The sequence below is a fragment of the Crocodylus porosus genome, unplaced genomic scaffold (genome assembly GCF_001723895.1).
Source record: "Crocodylus porosus isolate Cpor-Errol unplaced genomic scaffold, CroPor_comp1, whole genome shotgun sequence".
In the NCBI taxonomy this organism is placed as follows: domain Eukaryota; kingdom Metazoa; phylum Chordata; order Crocodylia; family Crocodylidae; genus Crocodylus; species Crocodylus porosus.
The window spans coordinates 16,867,673-16,880,595 of NW_017728912.1; the positions used below are offsets into that span (position 1 = coordinate 16,867,673).

General features: G+C 42.7%; 1 protein-coding gene across 11 annotated transcripts in view; it reads right to left on the reverse strand.

Annotated features, from left to right (window-relative positions):
- Positions 1-12,923, reverse strand: part of ANK2 (ankyrin 2) — a 550,591-nt gene that overhangs the window by 101,979 nt on the left and 435,689 nt on the right. For all 11 annotated transcript variants that reach the window (XM_019534075.1, XM_019534077.1, XM_019534078.1 and 8 more), the window contains one exon: positions 6,380-6,452. In XM_019534075.1, coding sequence (XP_019389620.1) covers positions 6,380-6,452 — 73 coding nt within the window. The remainder of the gene's footprint in view (positions 1-6,379; positions 6,453-12,923) is intronic.

Here is a 12,923-nt window from a genome sequence, read left to right on the forward strand (position 1 = left end):
CAGAGTGTGAGACAGAGCCACAGCTTGTCCAGAAGAATGGGGAGGGGGGTGGCTCCTGCTGCTGCACACACCCCAGAAGGGCATGTGGGGGGGTGTGCCCTGGGATCTGCTCAGGGTGGGGTAGGGCAGGCTGCAGCTGGGGCTGGGACTGAGGCCAGTAGCCACGCCGGGCTCTTCCCAGTGGGGGAGCGGGGGCAGCTGGGCTGCACTGAGCTTGGGGCAAGTGGCAGTGGCGCTGGAAGCAGAGGCGGGGGGGCTGCAGCCACCTAAATTTCACCATAGCTCCCATATAGCCCCCCTTCCAGCACCACCTCTCGCTTTCCCCAAGCACAGTGTGGCCCAACCCCTCTTCCCCTGCTGGGAAGAGCCCAGTGTGACCCCTGGCCTCAGCTGCATCCTGCCTTGCCCTACCCAGTGCAGATCCAGGGGCACACTTCCCCTACTCCCTGTGCCCTTCTAGGGTGTGCACAGTAGTGGGAGCCACTCCTCCTCCCTTCACCCCCCAGACGAGTCACAGCTCTGTCCTGCACCCCTCTCCACCATGCCTCTTCCACTATAACAGACTTACCAGCTGCACACAGCCGTATCAGAAATTGGATCAGAATTGGCAGATATGCCTCCTTAAAAATCGGCTATCAGTACCAGCCCCCAAAATCTCTATCGGTGTACCCCTAAAAAAAAATTCCATTTCAGCACATACAGTTAAACTCATCTGTGCAGAATGATTTTATAAGTAGATGTTATAGTATCTCCTAATAATCTACTATCCTTTCCTTATTACCACTAAAAAGAGATCCAATGAGACTATTTGAGAAAGCAAAATTGCCAAATATTCAATTTTGACTTTAAAGTGAGTTCCTATTCTGAAAACTAGATGTATAATGGCACTTTCTTATGGAACAAATATGCTTCAAGTCTTCAGAGTCAAGCCTGCTGACTTTCTAACTTAATTTGTTAAAAATACAGTCATGAAGTGAATTTTTCTGTGAAAATTGCTGATAAAAAATGTCAGTTTCTTTTCTTCTTCAACTTCTTTGGCTTTTTGTTAAAAAAAACTATTTGGTCTTCTGCAACTAAATTCTTAAGTTTTGCATTAACTGGTAAACATTCTTCTGTTTGAAAATCCATAATATTAATGACGATGATGATTTGCTTTTTTTCCCATGAAACGTATATTTTCCAAGAAATGTTTTTTGTTAAAAAAAAGAAAGAAAATGGACAAACAATCTGCATAAGAAAGAAGTCTGCATACGAAATGTTTGTCCAACTCTAAGCATTACCGCTTAACAATGCAGAATGAAAGCAATGCACAGATGACAGAGAGATCCTCTAAAACACATTATCATAAAACTTCCGATTGCAAGATCTTTGTAGAAAATCATGCATGATCTAAGAATCCACACTGATTTTCAGCTGAGTTTGCATGCCTTAAACTTGAAAAAAAGAAATCATTTTACTATAAAATCACTGGGCGAGTCCACACGTGCAAGCACATGCACTTGCAGCAGCTCAAATACAAGAGGTGCAAATCTGAGCTAGGGCTGCCCAGCCCAGCTGCAGCTTACTAGCTATTAAAAAAAAAAAAAAAAAAAGCCTTGCACTCACTGGCAGTAGCAGCTGCCATCGGCGTCACTGGGGTCTCGTGGCAGAGTCCCGCCTTCTAGCACAAGGCCCGGGTGACAGATACAGTGGCCCCAGCTGCCCAAGAGTGCAAGGAGCCATGCAGCACCCTACCAATCCACTTCTGCCACACCCGCACGATGGGACAGCGGCACTGCGGATGCCAGGTGGCCAGGACCAGGCCCCACTGCCCCCTGCTGCATGGGGGTGCTCTTCCACGATGCTCCAGTGACCCTGATAGCAGCTGCTACTGCTGGTGAGTGTGGGGTTATTAACTTTTTTTGAGACCCGAACTGCTGGGGCTGGGTGGGGGGAGGGCATCAGGGGTGGGGCCCAGTGGAGAGGTGATCGGGGAGCCCCATTGTCCTGTGTCCAGGGGCTCAGAAGCAGGTGTGTTGAAGTGACTTTCCCAAAGTAACAAAGTAAGTCAGCAGCAAAGCCTAGAATGGAAACTATATACTGGGCATGCCTATACATGCTTTTATGTACACCTAAACATAATTTGCATTTTCCTAATGCCATTAAGGTGATTTAGCTGCATGTCTACGTTTCTATGTGCAAAGGCGCATTAATGCTGGGTGTTGACCAACTTGGAACTAAAGTTAATCCCAAGTCAGTTGACATACACAACATTAATGTGCCTTAGCGCATTGACATGTGCATTAAGGCACTTTTGCAGGTATCAAAAGCCCCATGTGGCTAGGAAACAGCTGTGAGGGAGAGGCTGGTCCCAGCCAGCTCTGGGATGTGCACCACATTTAGAGTAGTCTCTGCAACCGAGAGCTGGCTGGAATCTGCCCCAGACTGTGCAGGGAAGCCTCACTGGACACCAGGCTTGTCCCTATGTACATAGGACAGCAGAGCTCTGCAGCTGCAGCTCTCCCGCCCCATGCACATTAGGAGCCCTCCCAATGTGTACGGGGCCCTGCCAGCCCTTGGGTTAACACCTAGGGGGAGCCTAGAGCTTCCCCTAGTTGCTTCAGAGGGGCAGAACAGAGTGGGAGCAAATCACTTACTGCTCAGTATTCTTACTCTATACCTGCAAAGTGCTTCTTATATGGATGCAATTATACTGATGAAGTTATCAGCATAGTAAATCCACCTTGTGAGAGAAGTTACTTTCTTAAAAACTGCAGTTCTGGCAGTTAAACTGTATTTACCTGAGGGGCTTCTAGCACAGCTCTGTAAGTCAGGGAACATACCTATTCACAACCTTATATGGCATATGTGATGGCAGAAGTCTGAAGTATTGGCCTGAATGTAAAAAGAAGGCTTGTCCCCATGTCTCTGCAGAATTAGAGCCTTAATCCCTTATCCTTTGGGAACTGACTGTTTTTATTTCTCCATTTTGTGCAACACTGAGCAGACAGTTGGTGCTAAATCATCATTAAGAATTCCTCATATGAAAACATAGCACTAGAATGGAAAATGTCTCATACAGAATCATGGAAAATTAAGGTTAGAAGGGACCTCAGGAGGTCATCTAGTTCAGCCCCCTGCTCAAAGCAGGACCATTCTCAACTATATCATCCCAGCCAAGGCTTTGTCTATTCATGTCTTAAAAAACATTAAGGATTGACATATATATGTGTGTTATAATGATGATTTACACACAGGCAAGTACATACAGATGCCAAAATGTGTTTTACCGATGTAATGGGGCTTTTTGTTTATAATGCAGCAGGACTGGAGTATTTGTCAACCTAGAACAAGGATGTCAGACTCATTTGTTTCTCCCCCCCAGGCTAGATTTGTATTTGCCCTGCCACTGCTGCTGAAACATGTCCCTGGTGCAGGACCTGCTCACAAATTCCCAGCCCCCTAAAAAAGTCCTACAAACCAGATAACACAACTCTGCAGGCCAATTGGCACTCTATCCCTAGAAGTTTTCCCTTCTCACTCCGTTTCTTTTCATAATGCCTAAAAGTTTACAACTCACTTTCTTTCTATTTCCCAACTCTTAACTTCATGTCTTCTACATCAAGCTTCTGGTACAAAAATGCCTTTTCTTCACTATAAATTCACTTTCCACCAACACTATTGATGGCAACCCAACTACTATTCCTTCATACACAGACCTCTGTGTGTGCGCCATGGATTGCCTAGGGCACACACCAGCAAATAAATAATAAAAATGGTTATTTTAATAAATAAAACACAATTTAAAATAAAAACACAAAATGCCAATGATACCACCTCAGAGTGAACGCTGAGCTGGGCCCAAAAACCACATTCTGACTGATATCCAGAAGTGTTCTTGAACAGAATCCCTACTCCTCAATATACAAACAGTGGAAAAATTACCAAAGATCAAATATAAGCCCTTGCCCACACATGTAACAGAAACTTTCTCTCATCAGAGAGACAATTAAAAACACACCAGAAATATTTCCTTTTAATGCATATTATGAATGTATATTACTAATAAGGGATTATATTACTATACACATTTTTTTAATTGCTCCTAATAAAACATCTCCACAGTACTGCTCTGAAATACTTATCTGTCATTTTCCATTTATTCGACTTAAGTTAGCACGTTAAGTGTCTTTTGTATTTATTTCAGCGTATATCTTAGCACTCCAACACAGTAAAGAGCAGAGTATACAATAGCTGTATTGCTATTCACTTAGAGACACTCTACCATTAATAAAAGGTTCATCCTCTCTCATGAAAGTCTAATTTCTAGCCCCCAGGTACTTCAAATTTCTATTTTAGTCACCACCCATAATGTCAAATTTTCATGGCATCCAAAATGCTTTTGCCTCCAAGAATGAAGCTAACAAAAAGGATGACATGAAGTTTATTCTTTGCAATCATTCTATTTAGTAATCAGTGACAGGACCACAGAGGAAGCATTAAGTATGAGTGCTCAGCACAGTGTCTATGTCTGAGAGGTTATGTATTGGAGGGTTGATTTCACATCTTCTAGCTATTGACAAATTGTATTTGTCAAATGGTGACAGGAAAACACAGAGTGTTAATGTAACATTCCCCAGAGGATTAGTCATGCTAAAGGGCCACAGTAAGTGCTGCCAAATAATTAACAATACAGGTAAATTGACTTTGGGTTTTCCAGCTTCCAGAAAACTTACACCCAGATGCACTCAAAAGGAACAACATGGAGCAGGGTTAGGCACCTAGATTATGCAGATTCATTTGGTTTCAGCACAAAAATAGAGACATAAAGCTGAATTAAACAGAGATAGAAAGGTTGTATGTCTTACTCCAAAAACTCCTTCTAATAGCACCTGTGCCACTATATCCTTCCCCATCAATGAAGCGTTCATCATCAGAGTGTTTAAAGGCTGCACAACATACAAGTCAGTTTGAGAAAAAGTGGATACCCAGTAAGCTAATTTCTCCAGACACTGTAGTCAAAAGATGTATTCTGCTTTGCAGATCAAGAGGGTTAAGCAGAAGTTTACAGGCGGAAAAAAGGGAATTAAAGAAGAAACATAAAAACAATCCTCAAAAGGTTTGATTTTGCCACAATTGCTTGAGGAGGAAGATATTGCTCAAAAAGAGTAAAGGTGGCTTAATCCGGTACTACAGAAAGAATTATTGATTGCAATTTATCAGTGCCTTGACTGCATATAGATTCAAATACTTGCTTAGCCCTAGTGTGCAGGCTGCTAAAAGCATACTGAAAAACATAACCAACTGAAAAACATAACCTATCATTCCACTTATATCAGTTAACATTTTAAATCATAATTTATCAGTCTGAGCCCCCAATTCATAAAGTGACTTTGGCAGTTGGGAATCTAAGTCCCATTTACTTCTAAAGAGATTTAGGTTAAGAAGTGCCTACATTGCATTGTAAAATATAACTTAGGTTCCTAAATCCCTTAGGTGCTCTGGGATTTTTTCACTCACACTTAAGAAAATCCCCAGCAGATAAGAACCACTATCTAATATGTCACATGTAAAATATTATTGCTTTAATGTTAAGCCACATTTCAAAAATGAAAAGAAATCCAGCCAATTCTTGTAACTTGCATACATATCCATGACTGTTCCAGCAGACGCAGGATTTGAAGTTTTTAAGCAATCTTTCATAGACTATTAGTAGTATATCTTCCAGATCTACTTTGCTTATTTCTATTCAGTACAAAACTGCTGGAAGGCAATAATAGATAAATGTCACAGAAGTTTTCTTGGGACTTTAGTAAAGTAATACGCTTCCAGTCTACATGTGGAATTGAACTGGAAAGGAGAATGCCAAAGATATTAGCTTGTTTGTTACTTTATGTCATGCCTTATGAATATGTGAGCTGCAGAGCCAAAAGGCCTCTGAAGCAACAGTCTCCTTTCCTCCAGACCTATGCATCTTCTTATGTGAATGTTTCAAAATAAACAGAGCTCTTCATCTGTTTCTCTCTGATATGAATAGCTGATACAGATAACCCTGCACCAAGATTTTCACTGCTCAGACTTCTCTTTAGAGTGGGCAAGCTCAACATTAGGAACACTTTAGATCTGAATGATAAACACAGATGTTTGGAAGTGTTCACATGTGAGTTCAAATAAGTGTGGGTCTGAAACTGGAGTTTGTATCTAGGGATTTGATTTAGGGTCATTTTTAATCTTTAATTCAAATCTGGTACCTAAAAGACAATTAAATAAAGATCACACAGTAACACAGTATTTCAAGAACTGCAAAATGTAAATGTCAAGTACTTATGCAGATAGTTTGACCCTTTAAGGCAAGCAGCATACATGACATTAAATAAGAAAGTGTAATAAAGCTGCTTACCTTCCTCATCTGAAACATCCAGGACTTCGGTCATTGTCTCAGGGACATTGAGCTTGTGTTTCTCAGTCACAGTCTGTAAAGACAGAACCATCAAGCCACAATTTCAGCAGAAGGAAAAGTAGCAGATATTTATTGGGGGCATTTTCCATAATAGCTGCAACTGGATCCAATCAGACATTTTACAATGCTCTCTCTTCCCTTTACTTTTTTCAAGTTCAATCTTTGCCTAAGAAGTTTTTGTGTTCTCTCTCTCTCTGCGCTACAGCAAATGAACATTTACTCTGACAAAAATGATCAAGTTTTAGCTGGTTTTAAAAAAAAACTACTTAGCACATATATTTATAGCTAGTGCATGTAGAATAACTCAGATCAGTGCTTCCAAGATGATTCTAAGATGAATTAGGTAATGTCTACAGAAGAGCTTTAGCAAGTTGCATGGGACATATGGAAATTATTACATTGTAAAGTATTAGGATCTGAAGCTACAAATGATGCAAAATATTTTAAGTCAAGAGGATGCAAAGTATTTGGACAGGCCATTTGATACATTTCTTCTTTGAAATTACAGTGGGGTTGCTACCTTGTATATTCAGTTTAACTTTTCATAACTGACATTTCTTATGTCTTTGAATACATGCATACATTAATTTACAAATCTACTCCTCTGGTTCTTCAGAGGACACAAATTTATATACAGACCTGAAAGGTCTTGAACACGACACAACACCAAGTAGCATGATTTTGAATTCATGGCCAGAGCAGTTCCAGCCACCACGGAAATAAAGCCACTCTATGGCTCTGCCTAACTTGGCAACCAGACACCGGAGAGCCCACTTCCATATTTTAGGGTAGTGTTACAGCAGTTGTCCCCCTTTGCAAATAGGGGAAGGTAAGGTAGCAGTGTGCATTGTGAAGCTCCCACTAAGGTGGCACTTCTTTCCTTCACTCCGTGTTCTGACTGGTACCTATCAAACAAGTAACAAACCAACATGCAACCCACTATAATTACTGGTGGCCAAACTTCGAAGTCCTTATTCAGTTTGTACTCCTTTTCATACCAGCACTGAGGTCAATGGCCTGAGTAAAATTTAGTAAGGATTTCCAAATATGTTCCATGTTTCTGTATCTCTAGAAAACCAGTGAGGCAGATTATTCATTTGTTATGGTATTCTACTCTTCTATAAATATCAACATACCTCATCATTGCTGGATCTGTGAATTTTATGGGCAACTTGCCTAGAGAGGATTGGTTCCAGTTTCTGAAATGTATTAACTGCAGACAGCCATTTTCAACATATGTGAAGGGGAAGGACAAAACTGGTCATCTCAACCATTATTCATTTTCAGTTATCTCTTCATCAGGATTCATGGAATACAATTTTTGTTAGTATATTTTTAATTGCATATTTCATGTGCTGAAAACCTTTTAGCCTTCTAAGCTGCCTTCACCAATTTGTTTAACTCTCTCTTTTGTTCCACTGCGGTTTACCTTGACTAGAAAGGTCAGGGTGACAGACAGCTGAGTCAAGTTAAATGCAAGCTACAGCTCCGGTAATCTCAATCAGTTTTTTCCCCCTCCTATTAATAAAATGAGTTAACAAATCAACCTCTGTTCATTGACTTACCCAAGTAACTGAGGACCCACTGTGTGTGCTAATGTCTAGCTTACCTATTGCTTAGATTCCAGCTTGCTAATTCTACTGTAGAGGCTGCTGCACCTTGCCCAGTGAAACAGGGCAGCAGTCTGGTTGAGCCTTCAAAACCCATTGCTTGGCTAGGAGAACTTAGACCTAAATAACAGTGTACATTTGCTAGAACTGCTAAAGGTCTCATTTTTCTAATGGTGGATGGTCAGAAAAAGCAACTTTCCGGACACTGAATTCAAGGTTAAATGAACAATCCAGCTCCAAAACTTAAAAAAAAAATGCAGATGAGAGTACAAACTCTTGGAGCCACATGCTATTAGGGGAAAATAGAGCTTGTGGTATGTCAAACCTAGAAAAACAATAGAGACCAAAATAAAATGGGTCATTTATTCATTTTTAATTAACAGGTATCTGGTGGGACTTATGCCCTAACGTTTTCTTTAAAAAAAATATTATTACAAAAATACACAAAGGAACTTTAAAGGACTTCAAAGGAAAATATGTACTTAAATAAACTTTTGTGGAAACCCATATTCATCACAGCACCACACAAATAATAAACATTTTTTGTACAGCACCTAGTACAGCACTCTGCCAGGGACTCTTAGGTGTTGGCTTAGAAATGGTATTTAAAAGTTTGTTTTGGGGAACTGGCTTATAGGTATATGTATATGCATTAGAATTAATAGCAGGGTTAATTGATTTCTAAGAAGCTTGGGTCTCACACACATTGGTAGCAGACAGGCTGTCTAACACCACAAGGCCAATGGATACACACATAGTCTAATAATTGAGGGGGCATGCCATAACACGAGATCACAGCCTTCAAGGCAGACAGGTTGTCTAACACAACAAGGCCAAAAAGAACACATAGTTTGGAAAACAGTCTGGAAAGAGAGGGAGTATATACCATACTGCCCATAACACAAGATAACAAATGGAAGTGCGGGACCCCAGCTTAACATCTCGGGACAGCTAGTAACTGACATTTAGGAAAAAACTGAACTCCTAAATGCCCACTTTTTTTCAATATTTCACCAGACCATGGGGAATGTCAGGCAACATAAGGCTCATAGGGGGCATGCCGGGACTGACACCCTCCCCACTGTGGATGCTGAGTGGGTGCAATACCAATTAGAAAAGCTCAACATTTATAAGTCAGCAGGACCGGATGGACTCCATCCGAGAGTGCTGATGGAGCTGGCTGAGGTTTTCACAGAACCCCCAGCAAAACTCTTTCAGAATTCATGGCACACAGGGGAGATCCCGGAGGATTGGAAGAGGGCCAACATTGTGCCCATCTTCAAGAAGGAGAAGAGGGAGGACTCGGGCAACTATAAGCCAATCAGCCTAACCTCCATCCCAGGGAAAATCCTGGAAAAGCTCATTAAAGAATCTATGTGCAATACGCTCGCAGAAGGTAAGATTCTGAGCGACAGCCAGCATGACTTTGTTGTGGGTAGGTCTTGTCTTACCAATCGCATCTCCTTCTATGATCAGGTCTCTGCCACCTGGACATGGGAAATTAGGTAGATGTTACATACCTAGACTTCCAAAAGGCTTTGATCTAGTATCCCATGATATCCTTGTGGGGAAACTGGAAGATTTGTGGGCTCAGCTGCTCGACAGTTTAGGGGGTGGGAAACTGGCTACAGGGTAGGACCCAGAGAGTTCTCATGAACGGATCTGCGTCATCTTGTTGTGAAGTGGCCAGTGGTGTCCCTCAGGGGTCTGTGCTTGGACTGCTGCTTTTCAACATCTTTATCAATGATTTGGATGGGGGGAGTGAAAAGCTCACTGGCCAAATTCACAGACAGCACCAAGTTATGGGGCAGTGTGGTCACGCCAGAAGATAGGTTGCAGATACAGGTGGACCTGGACAGGCTCGAGAGTTGGGAAGACTGGAATGAGATGAAGTTTAACACTTCCAAAATGTAAGGCGCTCGATCTGGGGGCAAACAAACCTCAACAACAATACAGGCTCAGTAGTGACAGCTTGACTTACACCACGGCCAAAAGGGACCTGGAGTAATGGTCAACCATCACATGAATGTGAGCCGTCAGTGAGAGGCAGTGGTCAGCAGGGCAAACAACATGCTGGCATGCATCAACTGATGCATCTTATGTAAAACTAAAGAAGTGATACTCCCGCTGTACTCAGGCATTGGCCAGACTGAAGTTGGAGTACTGCATTCAGTTCTGGGAGCTGCACTTCAATAAGGACATGGAAAAACTTTAGAGGGTCCAGAAAAGAGCCACCCATATGATCAGGGACTTGCAAGGCAAGCCATATGAGGAAAGGCTCAGGAACCTGGGCCTCTTTAGCCTAAAGAGAAGAAGGTTGACAGGGGACTTGATAGCGGCTTACCGCTATATCACAGGAGTGCATCAGGAGCTTGGTGAACAACTGTTCACTAGTGCACCCTTGGGGAAAACCAGGACCAATGGATACAAATTCCTGTAAGGCTGCTTCAGGCTTGATACCAAGAAAAACTCCTTCACAGTCAGGGGGTCCAGACTGTGGAATAAGCTCCCTCCAGAGTGGTGCAGTCACCTACCCTAGAGGCTTTCAAGAGGAGACTAGACAGTCACCTCACTGGGATCACCTAACTCCACTTGTCTTTCTGCCTAGAGCAGGGGCTGGACCCAATGACCTGCAAGGTCCCTTCCAGCCCCTAACAATCTATGAATCTATGAATAAGTGACACCAGCTGCAAGGCCCTAGAGCAGCAGGGGAGCCTGATTCCCAGTTTTGAGGAAATGAACCAGATTTGGAGAAAGCCTAGAAGGCTACGTAGATTTGCAACCACAGAGAAACAACCAACCAGAGACAGCCACGGATGAAGAGTCATGAGGAGGGAAGGAGAATACAAAAGCAGAGACTTGAGAGTAACAAAGTATCCCTCCTTTTCCACCCTCCTTGTCCCCCACTTTGTCTTGTCCCCTTCCATCTCCCTGAGAGGGGTCCCTGTCCCCATCACCATCCCCTGGGAAGGGTCTCTGAGACCACCATGGACAGACGGCATCCCAGCAGCCCGTCTCATGCACCTCACTAGAGGGGGGCTGTGGGCCTCGGCATCCCACCTCTAGATTGCTGACATGCTGCCATCTGACACCTGAGGAAGAGCCTCAGAGTGAAGACCACGTCTTAGCCAGATGTAATTTGACTCTGATGACAGCCCTAGGATTTGGTAGATATATAGAATTGCTCATTTGTTTGTACTTTGTTTCTGTTATCACTGGATATCAATAAATTTGCCTATTATCAAATGGAAGGGCCATGGTTGGTCTGACAGTACCTCTCCCCCCACTCCCCTCCAGAACAAGGTATCTGGATCCTATATCCACAGCCAACATTAGGCACTGCCAGACAAATACAGAACTGGGGATATGTTCTAGTAGTTATTTTCCAAATGTTATATTTAAACAATTATTTTTCTAACAGTCTGGATAACACAAGGCATGTCTCTGCAGGGACAAAAGATACCTTGTCATGTCTTGAACATTCAAGTAGGTATGAATCAATGTTTACTGTTAAGTGCAGAAGGCACAATTCAAGCTGGGATTTAGTCTATTTTAATGAAATATTTGCCCTCTGCTTTGGTAGTTTTGGGAGGTGGAAAATTAAACTCCAAAAAATGGAACCAATATGCGAACATATTAGTATAAGACTCATAGTTTATTTATTCACTGTGGCACTCTCAAAATACAGTTAAGCTAATTGTGTGAAGGGAATAGGTAGAACCTAGGCGGGCTCTCAATATTGCTTTCAGTAGGGGAGCACAAGTCTTATGTAATACTTGTCCAGAAAAAGTGCCTGTCTTTACTTATGTACGGTGCTGGTAATTTCCAAAGAGATGCAGCAATGCTTTGGGAAAGGTACGAGCTCATATTTTCAACCATGAACATCTAAAGTTTGACACCCACTTTAATAGCTAGCCCATACTTAATCACCTAACTGGCCTGATTTTCAGGGTTGCTGATATCTGTTTAACTTCGGAAATCCACCCTCAGTGATAAGGTCAATATCCCAAAGCCTACGTAGAGAAAATTGTGTGCATATTTATAAATCTAATTTATACTTTCAATCCCAACTGTGTGTTGAACAGCAGCAGATAAACAGTCACTTATCCATATATTCACTCTAACTACATATACAAATACATACATACTTAATTGCATGGTAAATGCTGCATTTACCTGGATCCAAGATGACCCTGAATTTAAGATGACCTCCCAATAATTAGATTCTATACACAGAAAATGTATACATTTGTTATAATTTCCCACGTATAAAATCTAACTACTGGAGGATGGTCTTATGCATCTTCCCCTCCCTCCCCCACCCCAGGTGATGAGAGGGGCAGTAATGGGGTAGGCAGTGGGGGACAGGCAGTAAGGTATCACATGGTAAGGAGGGGAAGGTAATAGGGGGCAGGCATCTTGCTCCCTCTTTGCCCCCACTTACCACCCCCCTCCCTTGTGCCTGTTCCCCTCAGCATTGAGTCCCTGCCTCCCTCCTCCCTTCACTTACCTTTCCTCCAGCGCTGGCTGGCTCCATGTCCACCGCAGCCTGGGGAACAGAGCCCAGCCCCATAGCAGTGGTGCAAAGCCAGCCCTGCTGCTGTGGGGCCAGACTGCAGTTGTGCTCCATATTCCAGGTTGCAAAGTGGACAGAGCTTTCCAGTACAGGAGCAAAGAATGTCAGGGAAAAGAAAGTGGGCAGAAGCAGTACAGGAGGAAGATGATGGAGGGAAGGGGAGGAGAGGGCAAGACAGGGGGTGGCAGGAACCCAAGGCTGTTGGGGAGTGCAGAGGCATACTCAATTCCAAGACAGCAAACTTTTCCCCAGCCCTCACACTAAATAAGGGGGGAAACATTGTCTTGAAATCAATGAA